Genomic DNA, 22,340 nt, shown 5'->3' with positions numbered 1-22,340 from the left:
CGACTGTCTTTCCTCAGTTTGAATCCATGCCCCCTCAAGTTTGTAATCTGAGCAAGAGGAAGAATCCCATCAGCATTGAGCCTGCTCAATCCATTCAAGGCCTTATACACCTCAATCAGATTGCCTCACAGGTGCCTAGCAACTCTACATCCTTCCTAAAATGAATTTGTCCCCTTTGTTCCCTTCACCAATTTTGTTGCCCTTCTCTGTACTCGTCCTAGCAACTCTACATCCTTCCTAAAATGAGGCTTCCAGACCTGTACGCAGTATTCAAGGTGTGGCCTGATCATTGCCTTATAAAAGGGGATAATCACCTCCTTATCCCTGCTCACAAAATTTCTGTATATCACTGACAAGACCCCATGACTTACTCTGGCAGCCTGTCTGCACTGTCAGAAAACTTCATATCTGACTGCACAATTACCCCAAAGTCTCTTTCATTCTCCACTACCCTGAGCGTAACACCACATAGTTGGTACATTTCTCTTGGGTTATTGCTACTCATATGCAGTACTTTGCATTTGTCAATATTAAACTTCAGTTGCCACTTCTCAGCCCATCTACCCAACTTTTACAGATTCTGTTGCAGCAGCATACTATCATTACTGTTATTAACAGCTCTGCCAACCTTTGTATCATCTGCAAATTTTGACATTAAGCTTGATATACCTTCATCAATATCACACACACAAGGTAACTCAGAAATTTTTTTTTTGGCTGGTAGAGCATAAGCCTCAGGCTTCCTTGCACCATATGGCTAATAATAATAATAATAATAATACAAAACAACAATGGGCCTAACACCGAATCCTGAGGGACACACCACTGATAACATTAGTCCACATAGAGCAGTACCCATTGATCACCACTCTCTGTCTTCTCCCACTCAACCATCCTTTTATCCATTGTAGCAACTTGCCCTTAATGCCATACTGCTACAATTTGTACAGTAGTCTTCCATGTGCAACAGTATCAAAAGCTTTCCTGAAATCGAAATATATGATATCAAAATTATTTTTTGCATCCAGTTCCTTTGTGACCACATCGTATTATTCAATCAAATTGGTCAGACAAGACTTCCCCTTGACAAAACACATGACGTGTCTGAATTTTTACTGCTGTCTTGTCTAGATGATCCTGCAATGCTTCTTTTTGAACCTGAGGGGCATAAATTCAAATTGAGGAAAGACAGTTGAAGAACAGATGTGTGGAAATTTGCCTTTAGCCAGTGCATAGTTGATTGCTAGAACACACTTCCATTTGTTGTTGCAGAAGTTGATAGCTTAAATATATTCAAGGAGGAACTGGACAAACGTTTAGAGAGAATGGATGTGTGAAATGTTTTTTTTTTTTTTTTGGTTGCTTTTTTGCATCATATGCTTCTACTACTACTTTTGAATAGTATTTAGACACATATCTATGGTATTCAAATTCGATTTAATTAAAAATTTAAATATTTAATTTAATTTAACTAAATATGCATAGGGTATATTTATTTAGTTATATATTTATACATATATTTATTTATATATTTATCTTTTATCACACATACACACAACAAAAAAATGGCAAAGGTAAAGAAAGCCAACACGAGAATGACGAGAAACATCGGATAACTTACGTGGAAAATTAGTTTCCTGATACGGCACTCTAGCGCTGCTCGCTCGGTAAACAGATGGTAGGTGTTATCGGTCTGGAGCAAAGTCAAGAACGATATATTGATTGACAGATAGGCGTGGAAAATTGTGCTGATTGGTGCACAAACATAAGACATGATAACATTGGGTTAGTATCATTTTAGTAGCACTCAGAAGCACCAATGGTAACTTGCCCTAATGAACGCTTTCCATAATGGTGAAAAAAGGTCAGTTTACCTCCACTTGAATCCCATGGGAGTTTGAATGCCTCCCAAAATGGAGGGGGTAACCTAACCTTTTTTCTTTAGAATCACAGTCATATTCAGAAATACTTTCATAAAAAAATAAAATTTTTTATGACTGTATTTTTATTTTCTTGTTCAATAATATGCCCTAATGGTGTAAAAAAGGTCAGGTTACCTCAACTTTGACATTAAGCTTGATATACCTTCATCAATATCATTCATAAATATACAAAACAACAATGGGCCCAATACCGAATCCTGAGGGACACACCACTAATAACATAGTCCACACAGAGCAGTACCCATTGATTCTATATATAGTGAATATATAGAATATATATATTCTATATATTCACTATATATAGAATCTTTCTTTCTTTTCTTATATTATTTCCTAACCTAACATTTAAGATTAGGTCACTAAATATAAGGAAACCATTTCTATTATTTCCTAACCTACCATTTAGGGTCAGGTTACGAAATATAATGAAAAATAAAGAAACCTTTTCCTTTTTTCATAATCAAACCTAAATCAACAGTATAGTAAAAACACTCATGAACTCCAAAAATCTGCTTTTAATAATGAGAAAAAAACATAATGAAGAACATAAAAATGAACAGAACAAAACTTTTATTAATTTAGTTTTCATCAAAAAACAAACCAATGTTTTATTTTCCTTACAAATTTCTTACAGCTTTAAAAGGTTCATTGCTACTATTACCTGTTTACCGTTCATCACAAAGCTATTATGCACTGTTCTTTACTCATAAATACACATTATAATGACTACACAGTAGCTTGTCATCTGTCGCACCCACCACCAATCATTTCATTGTTTGCCACGCCTACCTGTTAATCAATATATCCTTCTCGATTTCAGCTCCAGACCGATAACACCTACTGTCTGTTTACCAAGCGAGCAGCACTAGAGTCCGGTGTTGGGAAACTAATTTTCCGCGTAAGTTATCCGACGTTTCTCGTCGTTCTTGTGTTGGCTTTCTTACATTAGCCAAAAAATTTATAATTAAGTCTGCTTAAGTATGAAATGTTCAGTGATTCAACAGGTGACAGGATGACTTTCAAAATCCATTTGTCATCTGCTGCTTTCAGTCAGCAATAAAGGAAGCATACTATCTAAATTTGAAGAAGAAAAGGAGAGCAGAAGACCACAGACTCTGAGAATTCTAAGAAGTAAAACTTATTATAGAAAATCAAATCACGGAGATGTATGCTATTCACAACTGTAAAAGGATGGTTTGTTAAGCATAATTATAGATCACGATGCATCTTCTGTTTTTTACAAAAGTATATGACACTAGAGTAAGAAAGTACCTATTCTGTGCCATCCATGGCTCAATATTATTAACTGAGATTTGGAGTTGCTTCTTAATGAAGGCTCACATTCTGAGAACTGCAAGGTCAGCATAGAGGTAGGAGTTAACAGTGTTCAGAATATTTTTGGGCATATGACATTCTTATTGCAAATAAGGTGGCACTGAGAAAGAGCCTTGTGAGACTCTTTCCTCTTGTATATAGATGTGTAAGAGGACTTTCTGATAGCAAACTTGAAAGGATCTATGCTAAAAGAAGTTTCGGATGAAGTATGGTAAGTGGCCTCTCAGGTTATGGGAATGGCAATCTCTCAAGGTACCAAAATGCCATGTGGTGTCAAAGGCTTTCTCTATGTAATGGCATACCATAATGAGGTGACTGTTTTGGATACATTCATTCCTGATGTTTGATTCAGCTTTGACCATGAGATCCAGGGATGATCAATTTTTCCTAAAACAAAACTGATTATCAGAGATTTTAGGACTCAAAATAACAAGTCAATCGACAGCGTATCATTTTTTCTAGGGTTTTACTCAAGCAGCTGGTAAAAGAAAGGGGTCTATAGTTATGAGGAACAGAGTGATTTTTCCATGGTTTGGGAATTATCAGCATATAGGAGTGATGCCAGTAATTGGGAATGAATGTTCAATGAAGATGCAACTGTAGAATACCAGTAGCAATGATAATGATTTATTATCTAAGCATTATGTAAAATATTCCGGTGGGACTAGCAGCAGTACTGTTCTTTGAGGTGGATAAAGTTCAAGCAAAGTTCTTTTTCAATTTCTACCACCTTAAGTGTAGTACCACACAGTTGGTACGTTTCTCTGGGGTTACTTCTACCCATATGCAGTACTTTGCATTTGTCAAGGTTAAACTTCAGTTGCCACTTCTTAACCCAACTGCCCAAATTATCTAGATCCTGTTGCAGTAGCACACTGCCACTGCTGTCATTAACAACCCTGCCAACCTTTGTATCATCTGCAAACTTCGACATTAAGCCTGATATACCTTCATCGATATCATTGATAAATATACAAAACAAAAGTGGACCCAACACCGAACCCTGTGGGACTCCACTAATAACATTAGTCCATGAAGAGTCCTCTGTCTCCTCCCACTTAACTATCCTTTTATCCATTGTAGCAACTTACCCTTAATACCATTCTGCTCCAATTTGTACAATAGTCTTCCATGTGCAACAGTGTCAAAAGCTTTCCTGAAATCCAAATATATGATATCAAAATTATTTTTTGCATCCAGTTCCTTTGTAACCATAATAACCAATCAAATTTGTCAGACAAGACTTTTCCTTAACAAACCCATGCTGTGTCTGAATTATTGCTGCAGTCTTGTCTAGATGACCCTGCAATGCATCTTTAACCAGTGACTCCATTATTTTACCCGGAACAGAAGTTAAACTAACTGGTCTGTAATTACTCGTGTCACCCTTCGATCCCCCTTTGTGAATTGGGGATACATTTGCACATCTAGAGTCCGTGGGAACCTCTCCCGAGTCCAAGGATGCTCTCATAATTATGGCTAAGGGTTTGCTTAGTTGCTTTGCCGCCTCCTTTAATATAACTGGATAGATCCCATCCACCCCAGGTGCTTTTCTTATGTTTAACTTCAACAATTTCTCCTCCACTTTGCTCTCAGTGATTACAAAATCATTAAGTATCCTGCTACAATTGGATAACCTTCTGCTATTTTCAAACCTTAATAATTCCTCATGTGTGAATGTAGAGGCAAAATACTCATTCAGTTTGTTTGCTATCTGAGCAGGATCATCAACAGTCGAACCATCGATGTCAAGTGGACCAATCAGATTCATCCCCTTCCTTTTAGAGTTTATATAAGTAAAGAAATCCTTGCTGTTTTTCTTAGCATCTTTTGCCAAGGATTTCTCGTAATCTGCCTTCGCCTGCCTAAACTCCTTTGTGACCTGATTACAGACTAGCTTATATCTGCCATAGGCTTCTGAGTCGCTTGATAATTTATATGCATCCCATGCATTTTTCTTCTCTGTTACGATTCTCATTAGTTCATTTGATAACCATTTAGGCCTAAACCTTGAACAATATTTCTTAATACTCACACTTGTAGGTAGAAGGAATTTGTTTTGTAGAGACGGGATACACTTAAACAAAGGTGGTGCAAAAGTTTTTGCCAGTATTATTGAGGATACCTTAAAGGTTCAGGGAAACTGCTAGTTAGGGGGATGTGGGTAATACTGACATGCATTTATCTGATAATATTGGTCAAAGTAACTCTTGCACATACCTTAAGAGTTCTTATCTGTTACCCCAACTGGACGTATTATCAAGATGTTCTGGGGGCAGAAACGTTTCACATGAGTGGGTAGCTAATATCAGGGAAGAGAACCTAAAAAACTTCAAGGGTTGTGTTAGGGTTGTTAAATATACAAGAACAGTAAATCTTAATTGTTTATACAGTAACGTTAGAAGTGTCGTCAATAAAATGAGCGAATTCGAACTGCTGGTTAAAACAAGTAACGCGGTCATAATAGGGCTTACAGAGATGTGGTGCCACCCGGAAATTGTGGATGATGAGTTTAAGTACAGCTTGTATAATGTATTTAGGAAGGATAGGGTAGATAGAAGGGGTGGTGGGGTAATGCTTCTTATCAGAAGCAGCCTGAGTGCGATGATAGCTTTCCCGGATTCAGACATTTCACATGTTAGTATAGAGTCTGTATGGTGTGAGATAGTTGGAAACAAAGGTATAATGCGAGTAGGAGTAATCTACAGACCAGGTGATTGTGAAGATTATGACAAAAGCCTCTACATGCAAATGGAATGGGCAAGTAAGCGTCAATGCCTTATTATGGGTGATTTCAATTTGCCTCTAATTGATTGGAGTAAATGGGAAGGAAACTCGACATGGGGAACAAAATTTTAAAATCAACTAGATGACTGTTATTTGTATCAACATGTCAGGGAAAGTACTAGAGAAAAGAATATCCTAGACTTCATCATCACACATGAATCAGATGACATAACAGGTCTGACAGTAGAGGAAACAGTAGCAGGAAGTGATTACGGAGTCCTACGGTGGATGATGACGAGAGAGGTAGCAGAAGTAAAAGGCAAAAGAATGGGTTTTAATTTCAGAAAAGGAAATTACGGTGCCTTAAGGTACTACATGGCCTCTATTAACTGGGTGGATATCGTGCAGAAAATGAATACATTTGAACTGTGGTACGCTTTTAAAACATTAATCACAGATGCCTTGAATGCGTATATACCATTAAAAAAATACTCCACGAGGAGGGTTCCAAGTTGGATGAATAGTGAAGTTGCCACATTACTTGAGCAGAAAAGGGTGGAATGGAAAGGTTACAGAGCAATAAAAAGTACTGAAGCCTATAACAGCTACAAGGTGATGTGTAATAGAGCCACAGAAAAGGTTCGACAGGCAAAGGCAGTTTATGAGAAATCACTAGCAAACAGAGCAAAGAGGGGGGATAAAGAATTCTTCACATATATAAATGCCAAGAAGAGCAGGACAAACCAGATCGGACCTTTACGTAAGGGAAAGGGGATAGTATTAAACACACCAGCTGCCGTTGCAGATGAACTCAACAGTTATTTTGCATCGATATTTACAAATGAAAAACCTTTTGTGGCAATGGGAAATTGTGGGAGCGAAATTAAAAAATATGTAATTAATGATATTGAAATTTCGCAAGATTATTTAATGAAAAAAACTTTTGAGCCTACAGACCAGTAAGGCTCCGGGAGTTCATGGAATATACCCTATAATCTTAAGGGAGGCGGCAAGCGAGTGCATTGAACCATTGAGGCTAATTATGCGAGCATCACTAGACTCTGGGGAGATTCCCTTGGATTGGAAAAGTGCAAATGTATCTCCCATACATAAGGGTGGCTCTAAAAGTGAAGTTGGAAATTATCGACCTGTCAGTCTGACTTCAGTAGTAGGGAAAATCATGGAGGCAATGATCAAGGGTGGAATTCAGGATCATTTGGATTGAACTGAAATTCTCAAGGATATTCAGCATGGTTTTGTAAAGGGAAAATCATGTTTAACAAATCTGGTTCGCTATTTCGAAAGGGTCACTCACGAGCTGGATTTAGGGAATAATTTCGACATTGTTTATTTAGATTTCAGCAAAGCTTCTGACTCAGTCCCACATGAGCGGTTGCTTTATAAGTTGGAACAGGTTGGAACCACTGGGAAAATCCTTAGATGGATAGAAGGATGGCTTCAGGGAAGGAGGCAGAGGGTTGTGATAAATGGCTATTCCTCAGATTGGGTTGATGTAAGAAGTGGGGTTCCCCGAGGAGCAGTATTAGGACCACTGTTGTTTTTAATTTTCATAAACAACATTAATGAAGGCGTGATGTCTAAATTTGCAGATGATGTTAAAATTGGTAGAGTAGTTAATGATCACTGTCAAGCTGAGCTTCTTCAGAGAGACCTAGATAGACTTCAGGAATGGTCAGAAAAATGGCAGCTATGCTTTAATCCAACAAAGTGTAAGGTATTACACCTGGGAAACAGTAATCCCAAAATAACTTATTCACTTGGTGGAGTTCAACTAAACCCAGTACTAGAGGAAAGGGACTTGGGCGTTACGATACGGTCAGACATGAAATTCTCTGAGCACTGTAAACAGGTTGCAAGGAAGGCCCATGGTGTCCTATCGATGATCTATCGAACTTTTGCAAGTAGAGATAGGGACGTGATAATCCCATTATATAAGGCTTATGTTAGACCACACTTGGAATACTGTGTTCAAGTATGGAGACCGCATGTAAAGAAAGACATCGAGCTTCTTGAAAGGGTGCAAAGACGGGTAACTGGCCTGGTGATATCGGCAAAAGGGCGTCCTTATGAAGAAAGACTTCGAATATTTGGGTTGCAGAGTTTGGAAACTAGACACCTTAGAGGAGATTTGATTGAGGTGTTTAAGGCTCTGAGAGGCACCAGTAAAATGAATGAGGACGAAATTTTCAAGATTATAAATGATGCTAGAACTATGGGACATAAATTCAAGTTACAGGGGGAAATGTTTAGATTGGACTGCAGGAAGTTTTATTTTAGCCAGCGGGTTATAAATTACTGGAATAAGTTGCCTTCATGGGTGGTAGAGGCCGACAGTTTGAGGAAATTCAAAGGTCATCTGGATAGTACTTTCGGGTAAGGGAAGCACATAGGATGATAGGTTTAATTTCCTTTTTTTTTATTAATTATTATTATTTATTTATTTTTTTTTTTGTTTTTATCATTGTTTTGTTCGGAATTTTTTTTTTTTTTTTTTTTTGGCTGGTGCAGCATAAGCCATAGGCTTTCTTGCACCATGCAGCCATTACTAATACTTATAGGTGTGAAACGCTTAGTAGCATCCACGATTAATTCCTTGAATGCTTCCCACTTAGAATTTACTGTTGGTAACATTGTCAGTTGATCCCACTGTACAGAATTTAAAAACTGTCTGAGACCACTGTACTCACCTCTACGGAAGCAAAAACCCTTTCCTTTACCCCTGATGGTAATTAAATCTTTAAGTAAATCCCACATCAGTACACTGTGATCACTGCCACCTAGTGGTTCCTTTATCTGCAAATTCTTAATACACGAATGATCACTGCTGATAACCAGATAAAGAGTATTACTCTCTCTGGTTGCCTCTCGAACATGCTGCTGCAGAAAATCACCATCCAATAAATCCACAAAAGTCTGACTATTGTGTGAGTAACCAACTCACAAGTTCCAGCCAATATCTGGGAAGTTAAAATCGCCCATTATAAGACATTCTGATTTACTAGCCCACTCTATTTCTCTGTACAGTTGTTCATCGTACTCATTCAAGTCATTAGGCCTATAACACATTCCTACTCTTATTTTTGCTTTTGCTTATGTCACACCAAACTGACTCAACAGTGCACTGTTCATCTATATCAACTGGGTGCACTTCTTTTGATTTTATGTTTTTCTTAATTAACAGCATAACACCTCCTCCCTTTCTATCCTGTCTATCCTTTCTGTACACATTGTACTCCCCAAATTCCAGTTCTCCCTTCCTTATATCTGTGTGACACCACGTCTCTGCTATCCCAACAATATCCACCTTTGATGTCTTGAACAACACTTCAAATTCATCAAATTTATTTACTATACTTCTAGCATTGGTATACATGCTCCTATTCATAGTTACCCTAACACATCCCATATACCCACCTATTTCACGATGACTGCCATCCGTCCCTGAAACCCCCAGCACCCCTCGCTCCAGGTCGCTACGTATTCTAATAGTTGTGCAAGAATCACCTTCACCTCTGCCTGCGGCTATTGTTAAACTATTAGTCCTTGTATCCCCCCCAAGCTAGCAGTTTTCCAACCCACCTAACACTGCCTCAATAGCATCAGCAAATATTCTTGCACATCTCTGTAGAAGCAGGCCCTTCTGTTAACAAGTACAGACCAGGCTGAAAAAAATTCTATCCCTTTAGCCTTGCACAATCTTTCCAGGGCCAAATTGATCGACAAGGCTCTCATCATATACTCCCTCCTATCGTGTTTGGGCAGAATTGCAGACACTTTCAAATTCAACCCTAATTCACTGCTTTTTTTCAACAGTGACCTGTACTTGTTAAGTAATTCTGCCGGTCTCCTACTCTTAATATCATTAGTGCCAACGTGTACAACTATATCACCTTTTGTGCCCTTAAAAGATGATATCCGCTCTACAACGTCATCAACCTTTGCCCCTGGCAGACATACCCTGGTCCTGTTCCACCTATCCTTTTTAAAAAGCATGTTTCCCGTTTCCCTGACAATAGAGTCACCAACAACTACTAGTTCCTTTGGGACCAGCGCATTCTGCCTTGGGGGTTGCCGCTGTGTTGCGTGATGACCAAGTGCAAGCTCTGGCGTCGAGGTGGGCTGATGGGATTTTTCCTCTTGCTCAGAATAATCACCTGAGAGGACATAAATTCAAATTGAGGAAAGACAGATGTAGGATAGATGTGTGGAAATTTGCCTTTGGCCAGCGGGTAGTTGGTGGAACAGACTTCCATCCCTTGTTGTGAAAGTTGATAGCCTAAATAAATTTAAGGTGCAGCTGGACAGGTATTTCGAACGAACGGAGGGGCGAAGTGGAAGTTTTTTTTTTTTTTTTTTTGGCTGATGCTGCATAAGCTTGCTTTCTTGCATCATATGCTTCTACTAATGCGAGTGATGAACAAGGGGAGCAGTTTCATCAAGATATTTCCATAATAGAAAAGCGATACAAGGTTGCTGGGATCCTGTTATGTTGGGAGTTGTTGTTTTTATTTGGTTTTTAGGAGCATTAGCAACTAAGGCCATATTGCTCTGGGAATATGTGGCGGTCATTCCCTGACCTTTCCGCATCCTCTGTATTTGGTGGTGACGGGCTCGAACCCCGGTATAATCAAGAAGCGTGTGCTAGCACTGCTGCTCCTTCCCACCTGGCTACGGAGGCACCTAATGATGGGAGATTACTGGTTCCTTGTGAGGGAGAGTAAGCAGGGATACAAGTGAAATCCCTAAGCAGAAAACATGTTTAAGGACAATTACAGGTATGCTGATTATATATTATTGAAATATAAGTATTTCACTGTGATTTATGATATTTTTTTTTCCAAAGTTAAATGAATTATAGAGAACGTATAATATATTTTTACACTTGTATCACAAACTTGAATATACATATATATACCTTTATTTTAACGTTAAACGTTGGTACATCTTTTGATGTAGATGTGATAGAGACTTTTTATGGTGATTTTCAGAATCAATGTGTTTATTTCATCCAGAATCACATATTTTTATTGCAGAGGTATGACAAAAAATATTTTTTGTTGGCTAGTATTATCAGTTTGAACCGATACTGATTGAAATATCTGGGAGACTCCAGCATAAGTACACCTTGGCATGTATTGTTGAAATTGCTTTCTTGCTTCCAAATATGAGATTTCCTTTTCTATCATGAATTTCTGGATTTTTTTTTTCATATTTCCACAGTTCACAAGTTTTAAAGAATGTAGGATGACTGCCTTTAAAACTGAGGCAAAGCAAAAACTGGGTATTGCAGTTAGCTTGGGCATGCTCCTTTGATCCACAGTTCAGATATACTGAATCACCTTAACAGACTGTTTGAAAGTGTCCAAATTTCTGACATTTATAATATCTTATTAGGTTTGGAATGTACGGATGAATGCAGCTTTTCAAATAGCCGGCTTTCACCAATAAAGATAGGTTTGGTGAACTAAATGTCGGTATGATGCTGCAAGGTGGGATAAGTTTGGAGTGTTTGTGGCTGGTGGTCTCAACCAGCAGGTCTCCAGCTTAAGTTTTCACACAATTTCCGGGGAATGAGCTACACTTTCAAGACATTTCTATATGAGAAAAGGTGGTAGGTTGCCTATCGACTGGTTTGTTAAAGAATGCAGAAACAGGAAACTTTGATTTTCTATTTAGGGGAGCATCTGTTTTCAGTCTGTTCATTATGTCATTATTGGGTTAATGCAAATCCAAAGAATTTGAATTTGCAGTCTTAACTGGAGAATAATTGCTGTGATCCATGTTTTGGTCCTTTTGGCCATGTGGGTTAGTTTTACCACCCATGTTTTAGGCCTCGCTACAGGGAGGCAGGAGTAGAACTGCAAGGTGACTAAGTGGCTGAGTTAGTTTGTTAGCACTGTTAGAAAAAGTAACAGAAAGGTGGATTTCCTTTCTGGGCTTCTGCCTACTTCTTGTAGTACAAAAGAGCTACCCAATTTATAAATAAAGAAAAAGCTAGTTGAAACAAAATGCAATCTACCTATTTAAAGGCTCTTTGGAGATACTTTGAGAATGCACAGAAATCAATTGGCTGTGGAATGCTTGGCACCCAAGACTGACCTAAGAGTAATTGCACATTCTGATATGAAGTTCTCTGAGGAGTGCAAATAAGGTGCTAAGACAGCTCATGGAGTTCTGTCAATGATATACAATAATTTTGCCAGCAGGGACAAGGAGGTGATTGTCCCATTTTTTAAGGCAATGGTTAGGCCCCAACTTGAGTACTGCATATAGCACTAATTTTAAGAAGGATGTGAATCTCTTGGAAGGGGTGCAGAGAAGAGCAACCAGATTAGCGAGAGGAACAAAAGGCTGTTTTACTAGGAAAGGCTTCAATTCTGAAAAGTGCAGCATCGGGACACTAGGTACATACATGGAGATCTGAGAGAGGTGTTTAAGGTTTTGAGTTGATTGAGTAAACTTAATGCTGATGGAATGTGTCCCCCTGCTTAGACTACACACATGAGGGGGCATACATTTAAATTGAGAAAAGATAGTTATGTAAAAATTTGTTTTCAGCCAGAGAGTAATTGATTGTTCGAAAAAACTACCACCTAGTGGTTTGGAAGTAGGTAGTTGAATAAATTTGAGGAAGAATGTGTTTTTTTTTTTTGTTGATGCTGTATAAGCTTGCTTCCTTATATCATTTGTCATTACTAATACTAATCAAATTGTATATCATATAATTTAAACCTAATGCAGAAACTTCATAATTGTGGTGCATGTGTTACTTGTTGTTACCAGGGCACATTGTATATGGCCCCTCTCTCTCTCTCTCTCTCTCTCTCTCTCTCTCTCTCTCTCTCTCTCTCTCTCTCTCTCTCTCTCTCTCTCTCTCCTTTCCTGCTAGAATGGGAATAACATTTGGTAAATTTAAAATGTTCTTCCTTCTAAAAATGAGGTATACCCCTTTGGCCAATGGTTAAAACCTGTTGTATGTTTTTCTTGTTTCTGCAGGAAGAAGTTCACACATAACCCAGAAAATCTTAACTAAAGGTCCAAAATAAAATCTCTTTCTTTTGTTTCTAAATGCAGGATATTCTCTCATGACAGAAATAAAAATATACTGTTGCCGCATTTTACCTTAATAATCCATAACAACAGCTTTTTACTACAACAGTTTCACTTTGACTGTGAAATAATTTATCTCACATATAATTTTAGTTGACAGGTGCTGACAAATTGCAATTACAAATGCTAATAAGGAACAAACATTATTAGGGTTGATCAATCATATGATGCAACATTTGACTGCAGTGAAAATTTACAATTACTTGCAGCATTAGCAACTTCCTTTTGAAAACCAGCCTTCACTGGATATTGTACACTTAAATTACTGATTTTTGTGAGAAAAGGACCATCCTGTATCATTACATTGGCTGCAACTATTTTCTTACCATTTTGCAGAGAATGGCTGCCCATCTATTTTTGCTTCCAACTTCAGAGGCTGTCCTTCCAACAGGTTGCATTTTTCCAACTCTTTGGTAAACTTTGGCTCCTTTACACCTGATATAGCTAGTAAGAAAGAAATTATAGAAAAATAATGCATAATACATCATCAATTATAAAATCTAGTAGGTTTCGCATTAAAATTCTATCCAAAACATTATACTGTGAAATGTCTTACTTTTCTAGAGACACACACAGAACCACCAAAATACTATTAAAACTTTGGACAATGTAATAACCTAAACAACATTAAAAATCTCTAATTGTAATATTTAGTATATTCTTTGTGTGATGCACACCAAAGTCAGTAGCTGTAATGTTGCTCTCTCTTTGCACAGGTTAACATGAAATGGGATATCTAGCAAAGAAAATCAAGTAGCTGTAATAGCACTGAACAAAAGCAGGATAATCTTCATCCAACATTTTTGAATTCCTTCAGCCATTTAGGAATTAGCAAACCATTTGTTTATTATGCCATTGAAAGATATAGTGACACCCAGAGGAGAGATGTGAGCTGTAGATTTGGTGATCCACACACTGCTAGAGCTCTAGAGGTAATCAAGGCTGTTAGCAACTGACTTGAAGAATACTAACTCCAAACAAAAGGTGATGGTCTAGGAAATGAGATTATCACCAAAACTAGTTAATTAGAATAGATCTAGGAATGTGTGCTTTCTGGGAATGCATAAACATGTTAATCTACTCTATTCTCCTACAAGGTGTGTTTGTTTTGATTGCAGTGTCTCTCCTATAAGCCGCAGTAGCATCTGAAAGGCAAAGCCAAGGCCCAACAAGTGTATGTATGTAGGTGTGTAAGTATGTGTATTGTTATGTTGAGTGCTGAGTGCCAGCACCTGGCAACTTTGCAGCCTGAACCTGCTATGCTATACACTTAGATAGTGCTACATTAGGGATGCCTATCTAGTATCTGGTTGCACTACCTTTAGTGTGCAGCTCAGCTTGGATATGTTGTGGCATAGATTTCACGAGGTTCTTGAGGGTGTACACAAATATCATAAATTAAACTGACTACACTGCCTTCAACAAGATAATCCTTCATGTCATGTGGAAGCAGTGGTGTTGGACTGGTTCAAGCATTTCAAGAAGCTCTCACTACTTCCATACCTACCAAACTCATCCAATCTCAGTCCAGTTGAACATGTGTGGGAGTTCATGTAATGGGCCATTCAATGGTTGGATCCAGTGTCATTGAACACCCAACAACTGTGACTCATACAGGTCTGTCCTATCTGACTAGATTGTCACCATAAATGGGTGCACAGAGTTAGATATGATAGACCTGTATGAATCTTCAGTGAGCCACTAATTAATTTTTAAGACATGTTTAGGATAGAAGACCATCCTAAACATGCCTTTGACCATTACACTATCCTTCCCCAGCCTGGGGAAGGATAGTGTTATCCCCTCTGTGCTGTGCAGTTTGAGAGCTTCATGTTAAGTACACCAGCATCTGTCTGGCTATAGTGCCCTGAACATGTGATTCATCACATTGGGAAAATCTGACACATGGTCTAAATTGAAATGGACGGTACCATTTGTGCTGCGTTAAATAATCAGTTACTCCACTGTGGTATGTCTTTTCCACTAGACAGCACATTGGATAATCCTCTTGCTCTTTTGGTTAGTAATGCACTGCTGGAATGCTGGACAAAGGCAGCAGTTTCCAAGATACTTGTCCCTACCAATCTGACCCTAGCGATCATCCCCACCTCCCCCACTGGAACCTTTTAGGTCACGTCTATGGTCCATACACACATATATATATGCAAGGTGGTGGAATTAATAAGTTAGATAAGTATAAAGATGGAAGTGAAAATTACACAAAATGCCAAAAGCTAATAGGAAAAGGATACCAGAAATAGGAGATATCGCAGGGAGAAAAAGAAAGAAAGAATGTAAATATCTTATATGTTATAATGAATTAAGCAAAATAATAGGCTGAATTGAAAAGTCAATTAGAGAGGATCTGTAAAGTAAAAATGATTAAGTCAAATTGATTAAATTTCCTAAATTAAATTGGATATTACAAAATACAAAAATTGATTTAACTTTTCAGATATTGACTGAAACTTGTGGGTTGGTGACTCACACGCTAGCAAGACTTTTGCGGATTTATTGGATGATTGTTTTCTACAGCAACGTGTTCAAGAGGCAACCAGAGGGAGTAATACTCTTGATCTAATTATCACCAGTGATTATTCATGCATTAAGAACTAGCAGACAAAGGAACTACCAGGTGACAGTAATCACAGTGTACTGATGTGAGATTTACATAAAGATGTAACTACCATCAGGGGTAAAGGGGCCGACCGGGCTAGCCAGGTGGGTAAAGTGCCTGGCTGGCAACCCCAAGGTTACAGGTTCGAATCCCGCCTCGGGCTTGGATCAAAGTACTGCAAAAACTTTGGGAGGTGCACTATGGCCACAGAAGCCGATGCGCCAACAACTACAAAAAAAAAAAAAAAAAAAAAAGAGGGGTAAAGGGAAGGGTTTTTGTTTTTGTAAAGGTGACTACAGTGGTCTCAAACAGTTTTAAAATTCTACACAGTTGGATCAACTGATGATATTAAAAACAGCAAATTCTAAATGGGAATTTCAGTTGGCTTTTCATACCAACTGAAAAATACTGTTCAAGATTTAGACCTAAATGAATGTTAGACCTAGATTTAGACCTAAATGTTCAAGATTTAGACCTAGATTTAGACAAACTAATGAGACTCTTGGCAGAGAAGAAAAATGCAAGGGATGCATATAAATTATAGGTGACACAGAAGCCTATAGCAGATATAAGCTAGTCTGTAATCAAGTCACAAAGGAGATTAGGCAAGTGAAGGCTGATTATGAGAAATCCTTGGCAAAGGATGCAAAGAAAAACAGCAAAGACTTCTTTACTTATATAAACTCTAGAAGGAAGGGGATAAATCAGATTGGTCCACTTGATATTGGTGGTTCGACGGCTGATAATCTTGCTCAAATGACAAATTGAATGAGTATTTTGCATCTTCATTCACACATGAGGAATAATGTAAGGAAGGGGGAGTCAGAAGTTTATAAAACTCTATTATTATTATTAGCCATATGGTGCAAGGAAGCCCGAGGCTTGTGCTGTACCAGCCAAAAGGGAAAAAAATTCCCGCATTACCCTAAAAGAGAGAGAGAGAGAAGTAGAAGGAAATCACCAAGAAAGAGAAGAATGATGATATCCAGTTCAGGACCCTGGGTTTGCCAAGCCCATAACTCACCAGATGTGAGCCCCTGGGGTGAACAGGGAGTTAAATGATTTTATAATAATGGATAGCAAAGTGGAGGAGAAATTGCTGAAATTAAACATAAGGCACCTGGGGTAGGCAGAATCTATTCAGTTATATTGAAGGAGGCAACGATGAAAGTATGCAAACCCTTAGCCATAATTATGAGAGCATCCTTAGATTAAGGGGAGGTCCCTATGGACTGGAGGTGTGTAAATGTATCCGCAATTCACAAAGTGGATTCAAACAGCGACACAAATAATTATAGACATCTTAGTTTAAATTCTGTTCAGGGTAAAATAACAGAGTCATTGGTTAAAGAAGTGTTGCAGGATCATCTAGACAAGACAGCAGTAATAGTTCAGATACAGCATGGGTTTGTTAAGGGGAAGTCTTGTTTGACCAATTTGATTGGATACTATGATGTGGTCACAAAGAACTGGATGCAAAAAATAATTTTGATATCATATACTTGGATTTTCAGAAAGCTTTTGATACTGTTGCACATGGAAGATTGCTGTACAAATTGGAGAGGTATGGCATTAAGGGTAAGTTGCTACAATGGATAAAGAGATGGTTGAGTGGGAGATGGCAGAGAGTGGTAAAAAAATGTACAGTGTTTTACATGGACTAATGCTATTAGTGGAGTCCAGATCGGTGCTGGGCCCTTTGTTATTTTCTGCATTTATCAATGATATCGATGAAGATATATCAGGTGTAATGTCCAAGTTTGCAGATGACACAAAAATTGGCAGGATTGTAAATGACAGCAAAGACAGTATGCTACTGCAACAGGATCTAGAAAAGTTAGGCAGATGGGCTGAGAAGTGGCAACTGAAGTTTAACTTTGACAAATGCAAAGTACTGCATATGAGTAGCAGTAACCCAAGAGTAATGTACCAACTGTGTGGTACTACAATCAGGGAGGTGTAGAATGAAAAAGACTGGTGGGCTAACTGTGCAGTCAGATCTGAAGTCCTTGAGCAGTGCAAGTGGGCTGCCAGAGCAGGTCATGGAGTTTTATCAATGATATATATATGAATTTTGATAGCAGAGACAAGGACATGATTATCCCTTTGTATAAGGCAATGGTCAGGCCACACCTTGAGTACTACGTACAGGTCTGGAGGCCTCATTTTAGGAAGGATGTAGAGTTGCTAGAATGAGTACAGTGAAGGGCAACAAGACTGGTGAGAGGAACAAAGGGGTGCTTACAAAGAAAGGCTTAAGTTCTGCAAGTTGCAGCATCTGGAGATCTGATTGAGGTGTATAAGGCCTTGAATGGGCTGAGCAAGCTGAATGCTGATGGGATACTTCTGCTTGCTCAGACTAAGAACCTGAGTGGGCAGAGATTCAAATTGAGGAAAGACAGTTGTAGAATAGATGTGCAGAAATTTGCCTTTAGCCAGAGGGTAGTTGATTGGTGGAACAGACTTCCATCTTATGTTGTGGAAGTTGATAGTCGAAATTCTTCTCTTTCTTGATGATTCCTTTCTTCTTCTGATTCTCTCTCTCTCTCTCTCTCTCTCTCAGGGTAACTTGGGAATTTTTTTGTTTTGGTTGGTGCAGCATAAGCCTCAGGCTTCCTTGCACCATATGGCTAATAATAATAATAAATTGAAGGCTGAGCTGGACAGGCATTTGGAACAAATGAAGGGGTGAAATGGGAGGTGTTTTTTTTTTTGGCTGATGCTGCCTAAACAACCCCAGGGGCTCACATCTGGTACGTATGGGCTTGGCACACCCAGGATCCTGAGCTGGATATCATCATTCTTCTCTTTCTTGGTGATTCCCTTCTATTTTTGACTCTCTCTCTCTCTCTCTCTGTCAGGGTAACTAGGGTATTTCTTTTTGGGTGGTGCAGCATAAGCCTCAGGCTTCCTTGCACCATATAGCTAATAATAATAATAATAATAAGCTTACTGTCTTGCATCGTATGCCTCTACTAATGCTAATACAGTGAATTCCAGTTATTTGGAACCGGTTAATCGGGGCAGTCATTTATTTGAGGCAAATCTTAAAAAACAGAACCCAATCGAGCAAAATAGCCAGGATTTACTTCGCTTAATTGGGACAAAATGCCGTTTAATCGGGGCAGGAGACCACAGCACTCTATGATTGTCTCCGACCGTACCACACGGTTTGGTCGGATTTCTGGAGGTCACAATCATAAAACAATAAAAACAATTAGCAGTCACCTGTTTATTGGGCTTTTCTGTTTGTGCAATCTATGATAAAGGATAGTAAAAGCGATCTTATTGAATTTGCGATAATACTGACAGCTGGAATTCTGTGGGTTAATATGGTGAAATGTGTTTACACTTCCATGGAATCTTCAATCATATAAAAAAATTAATTTTCAGAATCTTCTCTTCATTTCTATTTTTAAAGCTTCGTAACTTGTTACTCCGTCCTCACTTGCGCATATCGCGTTACTTGAAATTTGTGTGTGTGCCAAGTTCTTTGTTATTGATTGCTTATCTTTATACTGTTTTAAATTTTAACCCCCACCGACAAATGTCGGTGAACAGAAATGTCAACTAGTTAGTATGTACATATTACAGTACATATTAATTATTCCGATTATCACGTATATTCTTCAGATTATCACGTATCATTTAATTTTTTAATTGGTAAGGTAATAAAAGGCAAATTTGCGCTTAATATATCTTTACTTTTATAGCCGGTGGATAATATTCCTCCTATTTTCGCTCATTAGAATTGCTGTTTAATAGAATTAAAATTCAGTTCGCAAACATGATCGCAATGATCGGTGCTTACTACACATCGTATAGTGAATGGTACTTTACTATGGTGAATCCATAATAACGTGATTTGATTGTACAGTGAACCAATTGTAAAGTGGGGCTCCATTGTATTTTTTTTTAACTTTTTTTACGTGAAACTTCAGATAATCGGGGCAGCCGCTTAATTGGGCCAAAATGCACTAGTCCCGATGTGTCCCAATTAACCGGAATCAACTGTATATACTGCAGATTCATATGGTACTACAAAAACATGGTGCCATCCTTGTATTGTATCTACCTATCTTGTAAACTCATCTGACCCAACATGACATTCCTGGACTATGAAAAGAAAAATTGTTTACTTTATTAAAATTAGACAGACTGAAAATTAAAATGACTATATTGACTGAGTACTTATATATACTTCTGACAGGGATTCTGCATTGGTACTTTGGTGATGTTAATATTTAACAGAATCTCAAATACCTCTTTTCCATTAGATGAATATCAAAGTAGACAAATGAAGGTCAAATGTAGAATACCATTGTTTATGCAATGCTATAGATTTTGATTTCTCGGATATACTTGTAATCACATGCATATAGTTTGTACTAAGTTTATAAATACTTTTTATATATAAATTAAATTATTTTGGTGTGTTCAGCATTATAAAAATGTTTTTAAACTTTTTGATACTAATTTCTTTACTTACTCTTCACTGGAGCTTCACTTCTGCCTTCACCTTGATCATTAACAGCAACTACTGCATAATTTCCAGCATCTTCTGGTGTTACTTTATCAAAAAGCAGAACTGTTGTGCCATCAGGTTCTTCCATAATTGTGTAATGATTACTAGGGAAAATTTCGTTACCACCCTTTAACCTATAATTAAAAAAAAAAAAAAAAAAACATTTTAATTTGTATTTTAAGAAATATTCACATTTACATATATGTGTGATTAAAAATTTATAGCATTAGCAAATATTGCAACATTTCTCAAAATGTGTGGACAATTATGAGATGGAGAGCATGAACTATTATAATTAAATAAAAGAAATTCTTCGGCCCTGGAAAGATTGTGCAAGGCTCAAGGGGTAGAATTTTTTTCAGGAATTTTACTTTACAGTTCCTTCACCTCCAAACTGGCTTTGCAATTCAGCCCATAATTTTCTTAATTCATCATAACCTTTAGGATATTAACATTCTTTAGCCTTTTTAAAATCTACATTACTTCTATTTTCTACTATCCTTACCCTTCTAGTCCTTGGCACTTTGTGTAATTTTCACCTCCACCTATGCTAACTTTATCAGACTTAGCTATTCTTACATGCTTATATACTTTTGAATCCTTTACTGCTGCTTTGCGCATTTGTCATACCTTGTTTATTCATTTTTTTTGTTTTTTATTTTTATTTTTCCATCAACCTTAATGTGACTTTAAATTACATTTAATATATTCACAGGAAATGCATGAATTGTATGTACAGTATTATACATATGCTTAAATAAAATAAATTTTCTGTTTATACACTGGGACAATCACATGGTCAAAGGAGTTCACAAGATTAAGAGAGAATACAAGACAGTACAATATTTAGCAACCACATGGGTTTGAACTATGGTCATCACTCAAAGCGTGTATACTTATGCACCCTTTTGTCAGTCCCTAACTTCTTGATTATGGGACTAACAAGAAAATTTCTGTGTAACTTATTTTAAATTTTTTTAAAAACAATTACAGAAGATAAAATTAACTAACACAAAGTAATCTAACATTAGCTTTTGCTTTTTATATTAATTTTTTTCACATATATTGGTTCTAATTTTCTGTAAATAATAGAGTCACCAGGATTCAGTGCTGGGCCATTGCTGTCTTCAATTTTTATTTATGATATTAATGAGGGCATATCAGGCTTAACATATAAATTTTCAGATGATACAAAGGCTGGTAGAGTGCTTAATGACAATAATTAAGGTATGCTACTGGAATAAGATCTAGAAAAATTAGGCACTTGAGCTGAGAAGTGGCAATTGAAGTTCTAGCAGGTGGTAGATGACTTTCATCAACCGGTGAAATACCACCACTTTGCTTATTGGAGGCTTGAAATGGTGAAACCCATGTTTAGTCTCTAGAGCAAAGTTTCCGGCATCCCCCTCCCCCCATACTTCTCCTTCAACCCATGCACAGTACTAAGTACTATAGGTTTTGATACCTTTCGTGTTTAGGGTTTTCCTAAAAAAAAAAAAAAAAAAAAAGACAAATGTAAGGTACTGCATATGGGTAGCAGTAATCCCAGAATAACATACAGTGTGGTACCACACTCAAAGTAGTAGACAATGAAAACGATCTGCAAAGTACTGCACATGAGTAGCAGTAATTCCATAATAACATACCAACTGTGTGGTACAACACTCAAAGCAGTACACAATGATAAAGATGTTATTTGTTATTTTGGTTTTTAGGAGCATTAGCAACTAAGGCCATATTGCTCCGGGATATACGGTGGTCATTCCATGACCTTTCCGCATTCTCCATATTTGGTGGTGACGGGCTCGAACCCCGGTCTAATCAAGAAGCGTGTGCTACGCACTGCTGCTCCTTCCCACCTGGCTACGGAGGCGCCACAATGATAAAGATCTAGGGGTACTTGTGCAGTCAGACATGAAGTTCTCTTAGCAGTACAAATGATCTTCTAGGACAGCTCGTGTGGCTTTGTCAATGATGTACAAGAATTTTTTCAGCAGGAAGAAGGAAGTAGTAATTATTCTGCTATATAAGGCAATGATTAGACAGAATCAAAAGTACTGAA

The 22,340-nt window shown here is 37.7% G+C and overlaps 1 protein-coding gene across 3 annotated transcripts in view; it reads right to left on the bottom strand.

The window, feature by feature from the left end:
- LOC150082242 (protein Obscurin-like) overlaps window positions 1-22,340 on the bottom strand; it is an 865,351-nt gene that overhangs the window by 380,669 nt on the left and 462,342 nt on the right. For all 3 annotated transcript variants that reach the window (XM_090379203.1, XM_090379204.1, XM_090379205.1), the window contains 2 exons: window positions 20,243-20,412; window positions 13,463-13,580 (listed from right to left, as the gene is read on the bottom strand). In XM_090379203.1, coding sequence (XP_090235329.1) covers window positions 13,463-13,580; window positions 20,243-20,412 — 288 coding nt within the window. The remainder of the gene's footprint in view (window positions 1-13,462; window positions 13,581-20,242; window positions 20,413-22,340) is intronic.

The sequence above is a fragment of the Mastigoproctus giganteus genome, chromosome 8 (assembly GCF_048544385.1).
Source record: "Mastigoproctus giganteus isolate SK-2022 chromosome 8, ASM4854438v1, whole genome shotgun sequence".
In the NCBI taxonomy this organism is placed as follows: Eukaryota; Metazoa; Arthropoda; class Arachnida; order Uropygi; family Thelyphonidae; genus Mastigoproctus; species Mastigoproctus giganteus.
This window is presented reverse-complemented; position numbering and strand designations above follow the sequence as displayed.